This window comes from Podarcis erhardii (genome assembly GCF_964252035.2).
Source record: "Podarcis erhardii genome assembly, chromosome: 3".
Taxonomy (NCBI): Eukaryota; Metazoa; Chordata; class Lepidosauria; order Squamata; family Lacertidae; genus Podarcis; species Podarcis erhardii.
In genome coordinates, this window is record NC_138507.1 from 2,972,342 (window position 1) to 2,991,813 (window position 19,472).

General features: G+C 41.2%; 1 protein-coding gene across 6 annotated transcripts in view; it reads left to right on the forward strand.

Annotated features, from left to right (window-relative positions):
* The window catches only part of WDPCP (WD repeat containing planar cell polarity effector), a 210,854-nt gene extending 200,190 nt beyond the window's left edge, over window positions 1–10,664 (forward strand). For 4 of the 6 annotated variants that reach the window (XM_081855533.1, XM_081855534.1, XM_081855532.1 and 1 more), the window contains exons 16-18: window positions 1,913–2,013; window positions 3,885–3,913; window positions 8,124–10,664. In XM_081855533.1, coding sequence (XP_081711659.1) covers window positions 1,913–2,013; window positions 3,885–3,913; window positions 8,124–8,171 — 178 coding nt within the window. In that variant the 3' untranslated portion in view covers window positions 8,172–10,664. The remainder of the gene's footprint in view (window positions 1–1,912; window positions 2,014–3,884; window positions 3,914–8,123) is intronic. The other 2 variants (XM_081855536.1, XM_081855537.1) reach the window with 1 other exon arrangement.
* The last annotated feature ends 8,808 nt before the right edge of the window (window positions 10,665–19,472 follow it).

Sequence of the window (19,472 nt, forward strand, 5' to 3'; positions counted from 1 at the left end):
AAATACTTTTTATGATTATATTAAAATCCTCAGAAATGTTGAAAAATTAGTGAGTTATTCAGCAAATACATTCCTGGGCATCCACAAAACATTCTGAAAAACTGCCTCATAAGTCACTTATATACGTAGAAGCTATACACAATCGTAATAGGCCATTTCTTTTATTATTGTTGTCAAGGATATGCAGCTAGTATTCAAATGGAAGGCTCATTAGTCTAACGAAGAGCACACAAGTTTATTTTAATATCCATTTACCTGAAAAAGGAATAAAGCAATGGACATTCTGCTGAGGTCTCTCAGTGCCCCTTCAGAAAGTTCTGCAAACATGGATAGCTAAACATTCCAGGGTGCCTAGTTTTAGATCATCATCTTCATTTAGTTGGGCTCTGCATGTCCTCTTCAACATTTTTTTGGTTTCTGATGCCTCCTCACTTAGCCACGTTGAATTTACAAACACACATGCACACACAGAGATTAAATAAAATGGTCTCTTAGTTCCTTACTAATATATTAGTGATCCTGAGACCATGGGCATAGCCAGGATTTATTTTGGGGGGCAGGCTTTATGTTGGAGGGGGCAGAACCGAGTTATCTGCAAAACAATTGGTCAGTTAGTTAAGTACTTTTATTTATTTACTTGATTGGGGGGGGGGCAGCTGCGCCCCTGCACCCCGCTGGCTATGCTCATGCCTGAGACTGTAAATTGTTTTAATACAATATTAGTATTTCTACATTGTTGTAACATGCCCTGAGACTTCACTGTGGTAAGAAATGTTGTTAATAGTAACTCTATATAAAGATTGTGGGACGTGGGTGGCACTGTGGGTAAAACCTCAGCGCCTAGGGCTTGCCGATCGCATGGTTGGCAGTTCGAATCCCCACGGCGGGGTGTGCTCCCGTCATTCGGTCCCAGCGCCTGCCCACCTAGCAGTTCGAAAGCACCCCTAAGTGCAAGTAGATAAATAGGTACCGCTTTATAGCGGGAAGGTAAACGGTGTTTCCGTGTGCTGCGCTGGTGCTGGCTCGCCAGAGCAGCTTCGTCACACTGGCCACGTGACCCGGAAGTGTCTCCGGACAGCGCTGGCCCCCGGCCTCTTTAAGTGAGATGGGCACACAACCCTAGAGTCGGACACGACTGGCCCGTACGGGCAGGGGTACCTTTACCTATATATAGATTAATTCAATACATCTGATCTACAGGACAAAAAAGTAGACACAATACTGGGCTTAAATCTCTCCAACTAGCCCTGCGGCCTGAGGAGCATGCAAATACTGGCCCCACCCCCACCCCAGCTGATCTGCACGCAGCCATGGAGCTGGCCGCTTGGCACCCGGAGCAGGGCACATGCCGTGCACCCGGGGGGGGGGGACGATCAACCCAGGAGGCTGATTGGGACGGCAGCAATCTGCCCAGGGGGGATTTTGTTTCCCCCCCAGGTATGACACCTGGGGTTGACTGCCCCCACCCCTTCCTACGCCCCTGTCTGCACGCATCAGCAATGGAGGTGGGTCGTTCACACTGAGGTTTTCTTTTCTTTTTTTTACAATCAACCAGTATATAAATTTCATGAAATAAATAAATAGATATGAGCATGTGTGTGTGTGAGTGTGCTGTGGCCACACCCACATCTACTTTAGCACATCATGAACAAACTGATGTGAATCTATTCCCAGCAGGACTAAATCTGGATCCAATCCATTCTGTGCACATATAGTTTTTGTAATTGAGATTTTTGAGCCTCGGGGAGCTCAAAACAGTTAGGCTGGAAGCCTGTATGTTAGGAGTAAGCCCAGTTTAATCAGTGAGACCTACGTTTGAGAAGACATGCAGAGGCTTGCAGTGTGAGGTCTACAAAGCATTTTTACAATTATGTGCAGTCCTTCACATTATACTTTGCCTGTTTCTTTTAAGATCTACTTTTTCTAAGGAGACAGACAAAAGGGACTGTGAATTTGTAACAGGCAATTGCACGGCTCCACAGGTGGACAAACCTGCATCTTGGTGTCGGACTGGTAAGGATAATCTCAAATGTGTATAACAGGGAGTGGTTTTGGAAACTAATCAGCTGACAGGTCTGGAAGAATTTTATAGTGGGGGGAACCATCACTTGTGAGGTTTCCTAGTTGACTTGCAGAGTGCTCATCTGTAGCAGTGAGACAGCATGGTCTAAGCCAGGGGTAGTCAACCTTTTTATACCTACCGCCCACTAATGCATCTTACTTGATGGTAGCATTTCCTTGCTGCCCCCCAGTGCTCAATGGAAGGAGGATTCGGCTTGTGCCGTAGAACCCCCTCCCGCCCACCTAGAATCCTGAAACGCCCACTAGTGGGCGGTAGGGACCAGGTTGACAACCCTTGGTCTAAGCAATTGGAGGAACCAATCATCTTTTGTGCCATAATTCCTCAGTCCCATGAATGAACTGGTGTCTCTCTAGCATTATGGTAAATATTTAAAGCAAATGAAAGACATTTCACAGTCATAGTACAGTTGCAGAGTTTTTACCATGCACTGCTTGATTATCTTCCTATGTAATGAGCTATTTTATTCCCCCATATTCCCATATTGTCTCATTCAAATAACATTTTTGTTATACCCTAGCAAGGTTAGGTAAAAATAGAATGGCTATGATTGGGTGAACAAAGGCTGCTCCATTTAAAGGGGTTGAGGGCCCAAATTAGATAGTTCTATCAGAAACATAAAACAAAGAGGTGGTCCACATAATCATGTATCTCACTTGTTCCATCATCACTTAATTGCTCAACGCTTGAATCAGAGCTAGCTCTTTGTACAAAATCCATTGGAACGTATTGTGTATGACGATATATTAAAATTCTGGTGTTTCAATTCTAGCAATTATGTTACACCTGCAAAGCAATCACGATGTTGAAGTCAAAGGCTAGACAGATTAGTCTCATAAAGGTTCCCAATCAAAAATACATGTAGTTAAAGGGAGTTCATTTAGGGAAACTATTAGGGTAGCAACAAAACTAAATCAATCTATATTGCGTGCCACAGATCATGTGTGCACATGTTTTGGTTAGTAACAGACTGACAACAGTGAGTCTGGCTAAGACAGTGAAGATGTGACCCTGGAGAAGACACTTTATGGCAAGATGTGATTTAAATACAGAAATGAGCATAGAAAAGAAGTGAAATAGACAGTAAGAATAAACAGGAAACTGGAATACGCTATACTAGTAGCTTGTGTTGTTTATTATTGGTATCATTTGGAATAAGAATAACATCTTAGGTAAAACATTCAGCTTTATGGCTGGAATCCTTCCTAAAAATGAATGTTTCATTCTCCCCCATGTTTCCAAATCTTTTTAAACATCTTTCCATACCTTAACATAATTGTCTCGAATATGTTGGGATTCTTTACTGTCAGTCAGACACCTAAATACTTAATCTTTTTCTCAATTTTAATGCCGCTCGGCTCCTCCAAGTGCTTTTTTGACTGCATAGCCATATTCTTGACCAGCACCTGAGTCTTCCCTATGCTCTGCCCAAGGCATGTTGCAGGGCTGTTCTTCTGGCACCTACATTTACTTTTGTACACTACACTAGGAGATGGGGATTTCTTTCTTTTTTAGCTTACACCAGAAAACTCAAGAATATCACTAAACATAGGGATAAATGAGAAACAGACCTACTATATTGGAGCACATGAATAGCCCACGTTTACATGAATAAGAAAGCACTATCCACATGGCAGGTCTGCCATAAGAAAAAGTGTGAAGTTGGCCTGTATGTATCTGTGTGTGTGTATATATAACATTTACTATGTGCATCTTAAAAAGAAACTGGATTTAATTGAAATAGTATTTCTGTCTTGATTGTTTTGCTACCTAGCTCATTCAAATTACTTACCTTGTTTTTTAGAAACTTCCGAGGAAACACGTGATGGACAGGTAAATAGTTTTCCATGTTGCGCAACAGAAAATACATGTTTGCAACTCCTTCTGTCACATTTTCAGAACACATTTTTATTTGTTTACATAGTGTCATCAGTGTGCATGGTTTTTAAAGAGTACAGGTATTTCACCCAAGGAGCTTAAAAGTTTAAAATTCAACAGAGGGTGGGGAAGCAGGAAAATAGTATACAATTAATTTAGTTTCACATGCTTAGTTTGCTTACAGAGTAGTCCACCAGCACAGCAATACCTCAAGGACTGCCTCTCTCCATATGAACCTACGTGGACCCTAAGATCATCTTGTGAGGCCCTTCTTGGTGTGCCTCCTCCACAAGAGGTCCAGAGGGCAACACGAGAACGGGGCCTTCTCTGCAGTGGCTCCCCTTTTGTGGAATGCTCTGCCAGGGAGATTTGGCTGGCACATTCATTATACATATTTAGGCACCAGGCGAAAACGTTCCTTTTTAACCAGGCCTTTGGCTAATTGACGTCCAATGCCATTTTAAAATGTGTTGGAAGGGGGGATTATTGGGCTGTTTTTATTATGTTTTGCTGTTTTTTATATTGTGATTTTATGTTGTGAACCACTCTGAGATCTACAGGTATAGGGCAGTATTGAAATTGTTGTTGTTGTTGTTAAGGTGAAAGTTTTCCTCTGCCCAACACATATTGCTGCACTGGAGTGCTGCTGGCTGATGGCAGAGTGCCACAAGCATCACTGTTCAGTGCAATGTTCCCCCTTCTGCTCACTAAACAGTATCCATCACAAGGCTTGAAATGAGACATTCTGGGGGTGGGGTGGGGAAGGGGCGGAGCTGAGCCAGCTTGGCATTTGTTGACTCCCCAGCCAGTTGCACTGCTGTCACACAACAGTATGTGGTCCAATTTGAGCCTGGTGGCATAATGAGCTGCCTTCCTACCCCCCATCTTTCACCTTGCCAGCATGAGTGGCTGTGGCAGTGCAGTAGCCCCACCACTCTGTAAACCCCCACTAGCTGGGTGAAAGGGAAGGTTTGGGTTTTGCCTTAGTTGGAGTAGAAAACAGGGGTTTTAGAGTAGGACAGAAGTTGCCCCTCAGTTGTTGGATTTCAAATCCCATCACCCCCAGCAATGGCCAATAGCCAGGAATGATGGGAATTGTTGTCCAAAACATCTGGTTCGTTGAGGCTTGGCTTGTGCAATTGTAATTAAAGTCTACAGCAAACAGTCTCAGTCCTGTAACCTAGTTCACATTCCAAGAATATATGAGGTCAGAACAGACATGTTCCTTCTCCACTGAATATTCAAAGCCATTCATATAATGAGAAACAGGAGTCTTAGCCTAAGAGCTTTGCTCCATGCTAAGTTACACACTGGCTATAGCCATATGATAAACTATGCATTAATTTAAGAAAAAGTGCTTATTCCAGTTGTTTGTGTCTTCAACTAGTTTAAATTTTATCCTTCTTATGTTCAACCCAAGAATTAATTTGCATTTCTCCCCCCATATGGCACACAGCGTATGGGTCCTGCCAAAAGCCATTCAGAATACTTTGTAAGCAGCCTACTTGATTGACATGAACGTAGCATAAAATAAAAATTAACATTCTGCTGGCTTCCATATTCTCAGCTGACACCTTTTTAAAAGTAATGAGCCAGTGCAGAACTTGTAAGTGATCCTTCCCCCTCTGTCAGAAAGCTGCTCCTGAGCACCTAGTCCTTAAATTAAGACATCACTTCTGTGCACTTTCACAAACGTCTGCATCTAAAAGTGGCTCCGTGTGCATTACATGGCAGGTGAACTAGAATTTCATAACTGTTTCCCACAACAAACAAGTAAGGTGTGAATGGCAAACACTTCTCCAGGCACACCACCACCTTTTCTTTTTGACAGGTTTTAACACAGTAGCCCTAACCAACAAGGATGAGAATTATGGCCTTCATATAAAATTTGCTGACAAGGATCTGGTCAGACCTCACCTGGAATACTGTGTCCAGTTCTGGGCACCACAGTTCAAGAAGGACACTGACAAACTGGAACGTGTCCAGAGGAGGGCAACCAAAATGGTCAAAGGCCTGGAAACGATGCCTTATGAGGAACGGCTAAGGGAGCTGGGCATGTTTAGCCTGGAGAAGAGGAGGTTAAGGGGTGATATGATAGCCATGTTCAAATATATAAAAGGATGTCACATAGAGGAGGGAGAAAGGTTGTTTTCTGCTGCTCCAGAGAAGCGGACACGGAGCAATGGTTCCAAACTACAAGAAAGAAGATTCCACCTAAACATTAGGAAGAACTTCCTGACAGTAAGAGCTGTTCGACAGTGGAATTTGCTGCCAAGGAGTGTGGTGGAGTCTCCTTCTTTGGAGGTCTTTAAGCAGAGGCTTGACAACCATATGTCAGGAGTGCTCTGATGGTGTTTCCTGCTTGGCAGGGGGTTGGACTCGATGGCCCTTGTGGTCTCTTCCAACTCTATGATTCTATTCTATGATTCTCCATGGAGCCAAAAAGCCCCCCCATTAATAATGCTATACAAGTTTCTACATGACAAAATATACTAGTAAATAAGATCATGTGATCATACACTAAAAAGACACTAGCCTCAGAGCTACCTTGCTTGAAAGAGATGGTCATTTATAAAAGATAAAGATGTAATTAATGGGGAGGGGGCAGCAAAAGAAAAGTAGACATGCCATGTAGCAGAGGCAAGGGAAATGTGGCCTCAGGGTCACACACAATCCTTGGCCTAAGTGCAAGCAGCATGCTTCTTAATTTAATGAGAGCAGAGTGGGGAATGTGGGGGGGGGGAGCCAAATGGAGTGATGGTGGAAGAACAAGTGGGGTGAGGGAGCCTCTGCAAATGATCAGTTTAGCCCTCTAGCAAAAGTGATCTGTCTGTCTCTCTCCTGGCAGCAGGAGCAGAGTGGGGGGAAACGGGGGGGTGGGGCGGCCACCCACCCACTACTGTCTTTGATTCCTGACAGACTACTCCTGAGGGAATGTGGCCCGAGACACACACAAAACAGGTCCCACTTGCCCACCTTATATACCGTAGTTCCCAACCTTCCAGTCCAGATTTGAAGATTATTATTCGTCCATCTCCAGACAAAAACTGAGAGGCATCTGACACCTATAGCTGTGGTAGTTTTTGAACAGGAATGTTGGAGTGGCAACTGTTCACAAAATACAGATCATACTGGCTAACAGGTTTTATTTCCAGAGAAGCATAGGAGTGTTTTGGTGCATGAAATGTGCCAGGGTGTGTTACTTGGTTTCTGATCTACAATTATATAGGGGTTCAGAATAGGAAGGAGCTTAGTTGTATGAAACACTTTGTGTTTGTGCAAAGTAAAGCAACTGTTTAGAATATGCTACCAAATGCAAACTCATTTCAAAGTCCATACTACACTTACTAGCAGTTTAAATATAGAGAAAGGGCAGGCAACAATGCTGGAAATATAGTACAATTACAGAGATAGCAGGTTTTATGCAGTATTCTGCCGGGTTGTTTCCATCTCACTGTTAGAACAGATATACCATGAGATGGAGCTGCTGGTCTGGTAAATGCAATGTTGTTCAAGACTGATCTAATCTGACATGTGAAAGTTTTTTAAAAAACAAAAATCCTCATGAATTCCACTTGAACTTGCCAGCACACAGTAAGCCTGAAGCAGCCTTAACTTGCACACTTTTGCTGCCAACTTTTATACTTTTTTACTTAAATGACTAGAGCATATGTTGAATATTGCAGTGAGGCAAGTTTCCTTTTGTTTCAAGTTCCATGCCTAGTTCTCTTTACATCATGAAGGCTGAAGCATTTGTATGTATTGTAATTTGAAAAAGGAGAAGTCCCTTGTTTGGGGTGGGAGAGGGAAATTCATATTGTATCTTCTATTGCACCAAAAGCATAGGCATGCATCCATGTGATACAAAATATACCCAAGATTTGAATGTGTACATTTTCAGAAATTGTTATTTTTTAAAAATGCTTAGCTTTTTAGAATTTTGCTTGAGAGTGCAAAGATACGTGACCACTTGATACATGACCAAAAACATGCTGTTATAGGTTGTTCTTCAATAAATAGTTAAGTTAACATAATTAAGACTTTTTAAATTGAAAAGCTGTTTGTTTCATTGAAAATGTGGTTATAAAGAGAAAAATACAAGTCTTAATATCCATCCTGTACTGTAACAAGTGTCATTGTTCTTTTTTTCTTTTCTTTTTTACAGGAAATCAGAAGTGGCTCCATTGAAGTGGTGCATTTTGGCCTGGTATAAGCCAAAATCTTAATAGTTAAGATCTTGAAAGAAAATCAGGAGGACCCTACACACCAATTGTTGAGAATTTTCAACCTCCTTATTTCAATCAATTCTGTAATAGAGTTCAAATTCCGTATTTACTTGAGTCTAATGCGCCATCAAATCTAATGCGCACCTCAATTTTCAGAAGCTTGAAACCAAAAAAAAGTATTTGCCGGTGAATGTAAATGTACCATCGAATCTAAGTAATCTAAATTTTCGCAACGTAATTTGGCCAGAACGGATATTAGATTCGAGTAAATATGGTAGCAGTAAACGCTCAGCACTTTTAGTCCCATTTATTTCTATGGGAGAAAGTTCAGCAAGTAGACATAATGTCTGAAGACATAATGTCTGAATGTAGACATTCAGTCATAAAGAAACCCTCTCTCTCTCTCTCTCTCTCTCTCTCTCTCTTTCTCTTTCTCTTTCTCTTTCTCATACACATACACACACAGAGAGAGAAAACAGCTTTGCAACTTTATTACAAGGAAGTCCAGCAAATGCTGCAAATAATTACACAGTAGAAATACTGGATATAATAGAGGGACAGTTATATGAGGTAGATTTGGAAATGGATCCAGGACTGCTGCCCTAAGGTGGGTGGCTTTTCTACCATCTGATAGCACCTTTGTTCCAGGTTCACAAAGGCCTAGACATGTCTCCTCAGAAGTAAATTCTACCTAGCTAAATGGGGCTTGCTCCAAGATAAGCAGGTATACAATTACAGCCTGAATATCTTTTAAGGCAGCCCATTATACTTGTTCTTCTTTGCCCATCTGTGCAAATCCCTAAATTTTATAATGCCACAAACTGCAAAATAAACCCTGTATACATCAAGGCCAAGAGCACTGTATAGTTGTCACATGTAGGGTAATGAAGGCCATGGACACAAGCACAAATTGGGGACCTGTTTGAGACCCTGTGAAACTTTTCTTCCCAGTTCCATAAACTGACAGCATAAATAAACCTTCATGAGGGTAAAAAGATTCATTCGGAACAGGAAAGTGGGCTTCAGCTTCTCATCTTTAAAGCCACATGGAGATGGACAAACCCCACCTTTCCTCCAGCTCCTGGGCCACAAGTCTGGAAGGTCAGTCAAGGTGGTGGAGCCCTGAAAGGAACTTCATGCGGCATTAAAATGTTATGAAGGAGAAGGTAATTCAAGCATATGGAGAGACCCCCTTTCCCTCTCTCTGCCTCCTTCCCTCACATAAGCATAAGCATAATCCATAGTGGCAGGAGGAGCAGTTAAAAGAAATCTCAGAATTTACTCCTCCCTCCTTTACGACTACAAGTTTGAATTTCCACTTAAGGCTTTGCAATACATATTCCATAACATTCTAACAGATAGCATCTTCACTCAGGATACCGCTGCAAAAATCATCCTTTAACAGCCAGTACAATTCTTTGAAGAAAAATGCTCTCCATTTTCCAGTACATCCATATCAGTTTAGTTGAATAACCATTATTTTCCCCTTAAAAAGGCATGATGACTCTAATAATCTAACCTTCTATAGAATTATTCAGCTTTTTCAGGCATTAACAGAAAAGGGACTGGGGGGGATCCTATGCTGCATTTTGTCATAACTACATTTGTACTCTCATTTTAAGAGTAGTTTCCTCCTGACATTGTTCAATGCATTTTTTTCTGGTGTTGTCTGGAGACATGTATAATATAAAATGATCTTAACTGTGGTCACACAATTTAAAACTAAAGTTATGTTGTGTTTAGTTATATACTTAATTAGTAATATTGCCAAATAAAGAGAGATAAAATTATTTTTATACTTTGCAAAGAGTCCTTGTCAAATCTGCATCTAACCTTATGGATGATGGGTTTAGTAGCAAGACTGGGGGAATAAAGCATAGAGACTTATCAGTAATAGTCTGATGAACACATTAAATCCATGCTGAAATGCTTATGTTCTCAGCAGAGAAAAAGTAGTAAAATGCATAATATTTTCAACACTCACTGGTCCAGTGGCCGATAAATACAAGACCTATGAGACAGAGACATAATTAACCATGTAGTAGTCCACCATATACCATTGCATATAAAAATAAAATTGTTACTGTGTGTTTTCTTTCAATGACATGGGGAGAGCATGTGCCCCATAAGGTATATTTATATAAAGGCACTTTCTGCAAAGGTCTATACAGTCCAACAACGGATCAAGGGAGCCTTTTGCTTGTTCAGCCTAAGGATCCTGAAATGCGTTACTTAGCCATAGAGCTATTTTGCTGAATTGCAGCCATATTTCTGTCAGTACAAGTGAAGGTCTATATGAGGGATTAATCTGACACCAGACAGTGATCTTTAATCCTTCAGTATATCATAATCTATTTACTTTGCATGCTAAGAGGATTTTGGTTTTAAAATACACAGGAAGTGATGCTAGAAATGTACAGAAGATCAGGAATGCCGTTTCCAAAATATCTCAGTTTTTAATAAAATCCCTTTATAGATTTCTTGGAGTTCCTTCCTTTCAAAGTACTGAATAGGGATTTAGCTGGAAATGGGCATTTTTTTTATTCATACTGCAGTTCTGCAAATGCGTTTCTTTCCTGGGTGTGGGGGGGCATGCTAGATACAAGGCATGAAAGGAAAGGATCTCTTACACTGCAGATCATTTCCAGCAAGTTAAACAGGGTATTTGTTGGCAAAATCAAAATAGATTCCAAGCTACTGTGAATTTTAAATGTATTGCTACTGTGTTAGCTCAGTTGGTGATTACTGTACCATTCAGGTGATAAAACAAACAGAATAAAAATAATTCTTAACTCACAGAACAGAATTGGAATATTATACAAAAAAAACCCCTTTGATATACAAATTACTGCACACCATTATCTTAATCCTGGCGTTGAAGTCTCCACAAATGCCTGCTAAAGACTTCTTATAAGCACGTAGATGACAACTGCACTTTTAAAATTATTTTTCATTGAATAGGTTCAACCTTTTCTACAATATACCACTGAGCATCTTAAGACACAATTTCTTATTTACTTCATCAGAAGATGCAATAAGGAAAGAATACTAGTTTGAGAAACAGAAAGTGCATTCTGATATTTAAAGGCTGAGTGACATTGAAAACCAAGGGGAAGTTGCTTAGAAAATGTTGTGCTAATAACATGACAGCATGCTGCATGCTAAAATTCTGTACCAGGATAAATCCAATTCTGTTTCATGAAAAGCTGGACTGATCAACCTGCAGCATGAAGCAAACAAAGCATCTTGGCATACATTTGTTTATAGTCGTTGGGGGGGAGGTGCCAGTACTGTGTACCCCTTGAGTACCCCTAGAAAAAGAACTGCGTTTAGTGCATTATTTAATAGGGGTTGGTTCTGTGTATACCCCAAATAAAGAAGCAGATTGGGAAGATCCAGGGTAGTCTTTCACATTACAGAGCTGGGTTGTGCCATTAACAAGGCATGTTAAGGTGGGCTGGGAGCGCCCAACCTTCTGAGTATCTCTGCTACCTCAGTTGTCGCATCAAGCTAAACACAAGACCATCTCCACTCCCCTTTCTTCCCTGAAAAACTAAACCAAGCAGACTGAGGAAAACACGTAGACCTTTAGAGGTGGAGGGGTATGGAGAAGTGGGGTGGAGAGGTGCGATCTTCCATTTAAGTGGGCAGCTCCAGCTAGTATTATTATCTATTATTAATGTTATTAATATATCATTCTGAAATTTGGCAGACTCCCCCCCATGGCAAAAAATTAAAAAGTTAGAGACTTTTATTTAATTTTTAAAATAAAAATTTAAAAGACGCATAAGCGGGTCTCCTGGATGGATCTGGCTGAAATGTCATGGGCTTAATCCTCTCAGGAGGGGCCCCTTTGCTTGTCATTTTCATCTACTTACATGAAAAGGAGGGAACTTATATCCTTTTTTATTCCCTGTTATAGACAATGGGGGGGGGCAGCTTTTGATGTAACAGATTAGATTTTGACCTGAATAAATAATCAGATCAGAATAACACATAACGGATCTCAAACAGACTAGGTTGCTTATAAAAGCAGGAGATACAGGGCAAAGTCCTATCCTTGACCACTGAGCCTGCTTTCCTAAAGGGTACAGTTTCCAAGTGTCACCAAAGCACTATTTAGCTATTCAACAGAATGTATGGTACCACATGCACTGACCCCTCCACTTATGAACTTCACATACTGAGCATTCCTGGACTGTGTAAACATATCAGAAGTTTAAGTTTAAGTTTGCATTTAATTGGATTTGTCACACATCTTCCTTCACTGGAATTCTAGAGACCAACAGGACCACCAACAGGACCATCGTCAGAACTACCAACAATATCAGTGGGGAACGCCCCCAAGAGGTGTCTGGAAACCTTTTGGATCGTTCAGTGTTCAGTGGTGGGTTGACATAGTCAATCGTCTGCCGCACTAAGGAGTCCCTGTAAGTCTAAACCAATATAGGTTATCATCTTTCCAGGACAAAGGAATTACACCAAATCTCCTCAACTGCAGATCTCCCTCAACCTGCCCAGGACAAAAAAACCCACTTAAGTCAAGAGGTGAGATATTAACTGAGACAGCCCCATGGCTCTTATAGTGGCCAATAATAACCATGTTCTGGTCCTGTGGAGGAGCACAATGCAGGTCAGCTATCAGAACAGCAAACACTTCCAGTGAGCAACTTGTTCCAACAAAGGATGGAAATGAATGGAAGTATTTTGAGCCTCTGCCTCCTTTGGGAGAACTAATCTCTTGATGAGCCAACCCTCTAGCCTGAGGCCTCCTGCATGACTTATAGCCTGGTACACTCCCTGCTTGCTGTACTGGTGAGGTGGGTTGAGAGGCACTTGGTTGCCTGAGCCCAGAAAAGGCACCTGTGAGGGTCCTTGCTCTGGTTCTTTGGGCCCTCATGCTGTAGGATCTGGTTCAGGGGCTCCTGCCTGCTAGCTTTGCATTTAGTGGTCCCCTGATCACCATCATCTGCTCAGAGCCAGAAATTTGACCTGACTCATGGGCTGGCAACACCTTTGATTCGGCATCCTGGTCACTGCTGGACTCAAGAGAAATAACATGAATTATTTTTTAAGCCCACCAGGCAAGGGGGACAAGGTAGGAATGCTGATATGGAGGTAACTGAACACAGACAGCCTGTGACTATACTGAGATAATATCTTGACACTTGCATCTCACCATAGTTTGCATTCATAATGACAATACACATGCAAGGCTATTGGATCAGAGTTCATATTCTGCCAGCTCCCATTTTTTAAAAACTTTTCAGGTACACCTTTGACAGACACAGTCATATCATCCCAAAACAAGTTATTTCTCTTATTGCCCTATGCAACATACATAACCATAAATGAAGACAAAATGCCTTTTTTTTTCTTTTGCTTCAAATTCCTGTCTCTGCAACTTAAACCCAAATAAAGAGACAATTCAAGCAAGGGACCAGCATGGGCCCTTTTTTCCTTTGAAAATAAACCGCTGCCACGGAAGAATAGCCCTACTCAGGAGGTAATGAGTATGCATATTGGGAGATATTCATGTTTCTTTGCTGCAGACACAGGTCTCAGAGAGAGCTATATTTGAAGTGATTTTTTTTTTTTACAATGTTCTATACTGTGTTTCTTAATGCTACAATTGCATTGATTGAAGTCAGCAGATCATTCACTACATCCTGTGTAAATCTCTTGAGCATTTCAAGTGACCCCATGACTCAGGGTAAAACATTTAAAAAGAACAGCTTGCTTTTCAGATACGATTGACAAGGGCCAACACTTCTCAAGGTACAAAACACAGAAGCTATTTTCACCTCCCTCATTAACTCACAACATAATGCTTAGAATCTAAGATGATCACTGTCTATAACAGTGGCTTTCAAACTTTTTTCTCTGAGTCACACTTTCAGAATAAATAAAAAAAATTCTACTTTAAAATATGATAACGGGACATCCAGAAAATATAAAGCAATGCAGTTAGATAAGAACATGAATCATTCCCAGAATATAAGTATAAACTAGTCTTCTCTAGCACTCTGGTCGAATGGCGACTCTGAATCACAACTAAGTATCACTTGATGCTCTTGCTCTCATTTTGAAAAGATATCTATATTCTGCAAAAAAAAATTATACTATATATACTACACTGAAATATTTAAATATTTCTTTGATTGTCCTTGAATCTTCTCACCACCCTTGCAATCCTTTCCTGCCACACCCTTTGAGAACACAGCCATGTTTTGCTTACGTTCCCTCCATTTACTTTTTTAGTCTAACACTTGAGTCAAACACTGATACCATATTACAGTTTTTCCTTTAAGGAACAAACTCAACTTCTAGAGTTTTCTAACCAAGTCACAATTTATTCCACATTATTGTACAGCTGAGTGAAAAATTAAAAAATAAAAATAAAAATACATGTTCTGTGGGATAGCAATGATGTTAAAGAGGCAAATCACATTTGTATTGATTTGTATTGATTTTTACTGATGGGGGCAACTGCCCCCCTGGCTACTCCCATGGTGTGCACCCATGGATTTTTGCCTTTGTGGAAAAGGGGGCAGGAGCACTCAGGGGAATGTTGCTTGAGATAATACATGCAGGGCTTCCACATGTGCTTGCCCCACAAAATCAGCCTCTCACCTCCACAGATGTCTCCACAAAAAGTGATGTGTGGTAGGCTCCTCAGAACCCAATTCACCAGCCACTGGTGATCAAGGCTAATATGGAGGTGGGCACCATGGCCTGCCCAGGGGCCTGGGGCACAGCTCACTGGGATACATGGAGGATCAGCCTGGTCGACATGGCAGGGCCATGCTCTACTACAGCTGGGGAAGGTCAGGGACTCACAAAGACACTTTCTCACCTCCAGACATTAGGGTGTGCCTGGGCACACCTGGAACACCCCGTACGCACACCTATGCCTAAAATTAAACTACTACTTCAATGCTTTTTTGGAAATGCCAAAGGTCAGATTCTTTCCTAAAACATTTCTCCTTTTTTTGATTTCTGTTATCTTTTTATTATTTATTACATATCCCCACCTAAACCTATTTGTTGGGCTTATGCTGACAGATGCTAGGCTAGGTTGCCAAAAGTTGGAAGACAGGTGTTCAGTTAACAGCTGAGAATTGGATAAGACACTTTTCGTTTATCACTGTGACTAAAAAGCTGGTGTTTAATTTGTTATTCATGAATGCACTTTACTTTTTGCTGTATGGCATGTATTCATTGAGTATACATGGCAACATCACTGTGCTGTGCAAATGTCAGCTTTGGGACACAGTATAGTAACACCTGGTATTATCCTGGACAATAAAGTCCTACACTGAAAAGAAGAATCTTGCCATAGTGACTTTCACTACCTTTTTGCTTGAGCTTCTTGTTTTTGTTTTGCCCAAAGCTATTGAAGAAGAAGATTTGGAGCTATTTTTGTGGAAGATCACCAAAAACTACACTTCTGACATGGGTTGTAATTTCCAAACAAGTCGGTTTAGGTTCAGCAATTCTAAGAACCTGTCACCTCCCTGGAACATCAAATAGAATCCAATGCAGACAATGAAGATCTTCGTGACTGTACTACTTATTCTACATCAAATATCTCCTGTCTAGGTTTAATGGACAGAGAACGTTTAATGGTTGCCAGATTCTCAAATCCAATTAATGTGAATTATTAGGATTTAAGCCAATTGGCTAAAACTCCAATTCTAAACATATTACTTAGTAGCATGTCCCATTGATTTCAATAAGACTTATTTCCAAGAAACATGTATAGTGTCAGGGTATTAATCAACTTAAGATCCTTGTACTTAGCTGAGCTGTAGATCAGCTTGAACTTGATGGGGCTTAGATTGGTTTAATGTAGGTGGATTTACCTGGACTGCAGATTGGGCGGCTTTTTAAACAAAGGGATAGACAGACTTACATTTTACAAAAGCAAGTGCACTATTGCTTTCCAAAGCATATGATTTTAAGCTTTCTCTTCTTCTGTTATCTTACTCTGCTAAGGGCATTTTGAGACCAGTGTGTTAATGTATAGAGTCACTCATTAGTACACAGCTGTTGCAGGAGACCACAAACATCTTTTCTCCAGCTACTGTGCTGGATACAAAACAATGCACCTGCTAGATTGTGTGTTGTGGCATCATTCACTCCCCATTTCCCACTATTTTGAAATGCTTCTCCAAGTTGATTAGAAACTGTGTGATCCCTGCTAACCAACTAACCTAAAATACACACACACACACCGCACCAACAGGGATGTCTTCCCCACTGCACCTTTCCATCATTTGATAAACCTTTTCCCAGCCAGTGAAAATGTGTTTTTCATTTGCTTGCTTTCCCTCTACACCATTGATGTGATCACACACTGCAACCACAGAACATAACTGTTCTCTATACACCCCCCCAGAAGTATAAATTTCTTTAAAACAATTTGAAGACACTTTCTATAAAAAAATAAATAAATCTCAAAGCAGTTTACAAAAGCAGTAATAAAAAAGCAATAAAACAATTTAATGAACATCATCGTTAGAGCTCCAAAAGCAGTTCAAATTGACCTCAATTATTAGGAAGTGGCAAAGAGCCATGGTTTTGATAGACCCCTAAAGCACACAGTTGTTGATGCCTGTCATATTACAGAAAGGAGTTTCTCACATAAGGTAGGTCCACTTTTTATCACAACATACTAACAAGTACATCATTTCTTTCCTTCTTTTTGGCAGGGCTTTTTTGAATCAGGAAACATTTCCTCCCCCCCCCCTCTACTGAATTTATACACTGCCCTATACCTGCAGGTCTCAGGATGGTCCACATCCTAGGTAGTAATATTTATCAAACAAATAGGGAGAACCAGCTCATGCACATAACCAGTGGATACTGTACAGAGTAGCATTTTAGTTCTAACTTTAAGCATGTCAATATTCCCAACAGAAGTCAATTTCCTGAGCCATATTAGTCTGTTGCAGCAAAAGCAACAAAAGGTTTTGTGGCACCCTAAGACTTGCCCATGTTGATGATGATGATGATGATTTTATTATTTATACTGTAGCCACTCTGGGCAGCTTACAGCATATATCAAAACGTAATAAAACATCAAACATTAAAAACTTCCCAATACAGGGCTGTCTTCAGATGTCTTCTAAAAGCTATGTAGTAGTTAATCTCCTTGATATCTGAAGGGAGGGTGTTCCACAAGGAGGGTGTCACTACCAAGAAGGCCCTATGCTAAAGTTTGGGATATATAGCAGGGGAGTGCAGAAGTAAATAGTCTGGTAAGACTGCTGGTTGAAAGGAAAATGAAACATGTTTTCTGTAATAAAAAAGAATAAAATATGTTTAAAAGGGGAAAAGAAACTTAAGTCATCCTGAGTACAAATTTACATGTGACAAACATAACGTTAACACTAACACTAACACTAACACTAACACTAACACTAACGGAGAAGAAGCAGGAAGGAAGTAAAGCCTGAAGAAAAACAATCTACAGAAAGTTACTCAGGAAGAAATCAACAAGAGAAGAATAGGTTGCCTTTCTGCCTATTGCCCCCCCCCCACTCACTGGTTCAGGTAAGTTACCACACTGTTGCTTTACTCTCAGCAAGACTAACACATTTACAATGACATAAGCTGTCATGGACCTGAGTCAGATATATGAACTGTACTTCAAGTACTGTAAGGCAGGGGTCAGCAACCTTTTGCAGCCATGGGCCAGTCCACCATCCCTCAGACCATTTTTGAAGAAAAAAAATGAATGAATTCCTATGCCCCACAAATAACCCAGAGGTGCATTTTAAATAAAAGCACACATTCTACTAATGTAAAAACACCAGGCAGGCCCCACAAATACCGGTAACCCAGAGATGCATTTTAAATAAAAGGACACATTCTACTCACATTAATAGACGCTGATTCCCAGACTGTCCGTGGGCTGGACTGAGAAGGCGATTGGGCTGCACCCGGCCCATGGGCCTTAGGTTGTCTACCCCTGCTGTAAGGTAAAGGGACCCCTGACCGTTAGGTCCAGCCGCGGACGACTCTGGGGTTGCGGCGCTCACCTCGCTTTACTAGCCGTTTGTCTGCAGACAGCTTCTGGGTCTTGTGGCCAGCAGGACTAAGCCGCTTCTGGCGAACCAGAGCAGCGCACGGAAACACACCACACAGAAGTACATGCTTCACAAAAATGATGAAAGACTCTCATATGGCATTAGTAGAATATACTCCACCCAGTTTACCAACCATTTGTGGTGGAACATTTGCCTCTCAGCTAATTTAAGGTTCATTTAAAATGTGATGGAATGAGTACAAACAAAATTTGATCTCCTATAACCAAGTAATTCATTTTAATTATGTGAACTTAGAATGGGTCCTGTGATCATTCATCTAGAGCACCAAAAATATAAGAACATAGGACGAGCCTGCTGGATCAGGCCAATGGCCCATCTAGTCCAGCATTGTGTTCTCACAGTGGCCAATGAAATGCCTATCGAACACATGCAAGGTTATCAGAGCTTAGCTCCAAAATCTGTTTTCAGCAACAGGAGTGAGGCCTGCTATAATACATGAATGAATGAATATCAGCTCTAAGCAAATTGCCATACCACCACCAAAGCAAAATAGCCACGTCCTGTCCTGGCAGAGTGCCAGGGACTAAGCCAAGCATTTCCTGAACTAATGCATGCCTTCCTGTCAGGTTGTGGCCCCATCATTTTTACTTATGTTTTCTTAAGTAAGATGTTATTTTCCCATATTACTTGATTACAAGTAACTAAGTACCAGTTAGCATAAAGGTAAAAGTAAAGGGACCCCTGACCGTTAAGTCCAGTCGCAGACAACTCTGGAGTTGCGGGGCTCATCTCGCTTTACTGGCTGAGGGAGCCGGCATTTGTCCACAGACAGCTTCCGGGTCATGTGGCCAGCGTAACTAAGCCGCTTCTGGTGAACCAGAGCAGCGTACCGAAACGCCATTTACCTTCTCACCGGAACAGTACCTATTTATCTACTTGCACTTTGACATGCTTTCAAACTGCTAGGTTGGCAGGAGCTGGGACCGAACAACAGGAGCTCACCCCGTCGCGGGGATTCGAACCGCTGACCTTCTGATCGGCAAGCCCTAGGCTCTGTGATTTACACCACAGCACCACCCGTGTCCCCTACCAGTTAGAATAACCATTGCTAACTGTAGAACACTGGTGAAATCAGCTCCTGTTGATTTTGGTGTGCTGACCCGGAAATGCAAATACTTCAACATGCATTCCAATTCAACCATATAGATCAGGAATGGGAAGCCTATTGTCCTC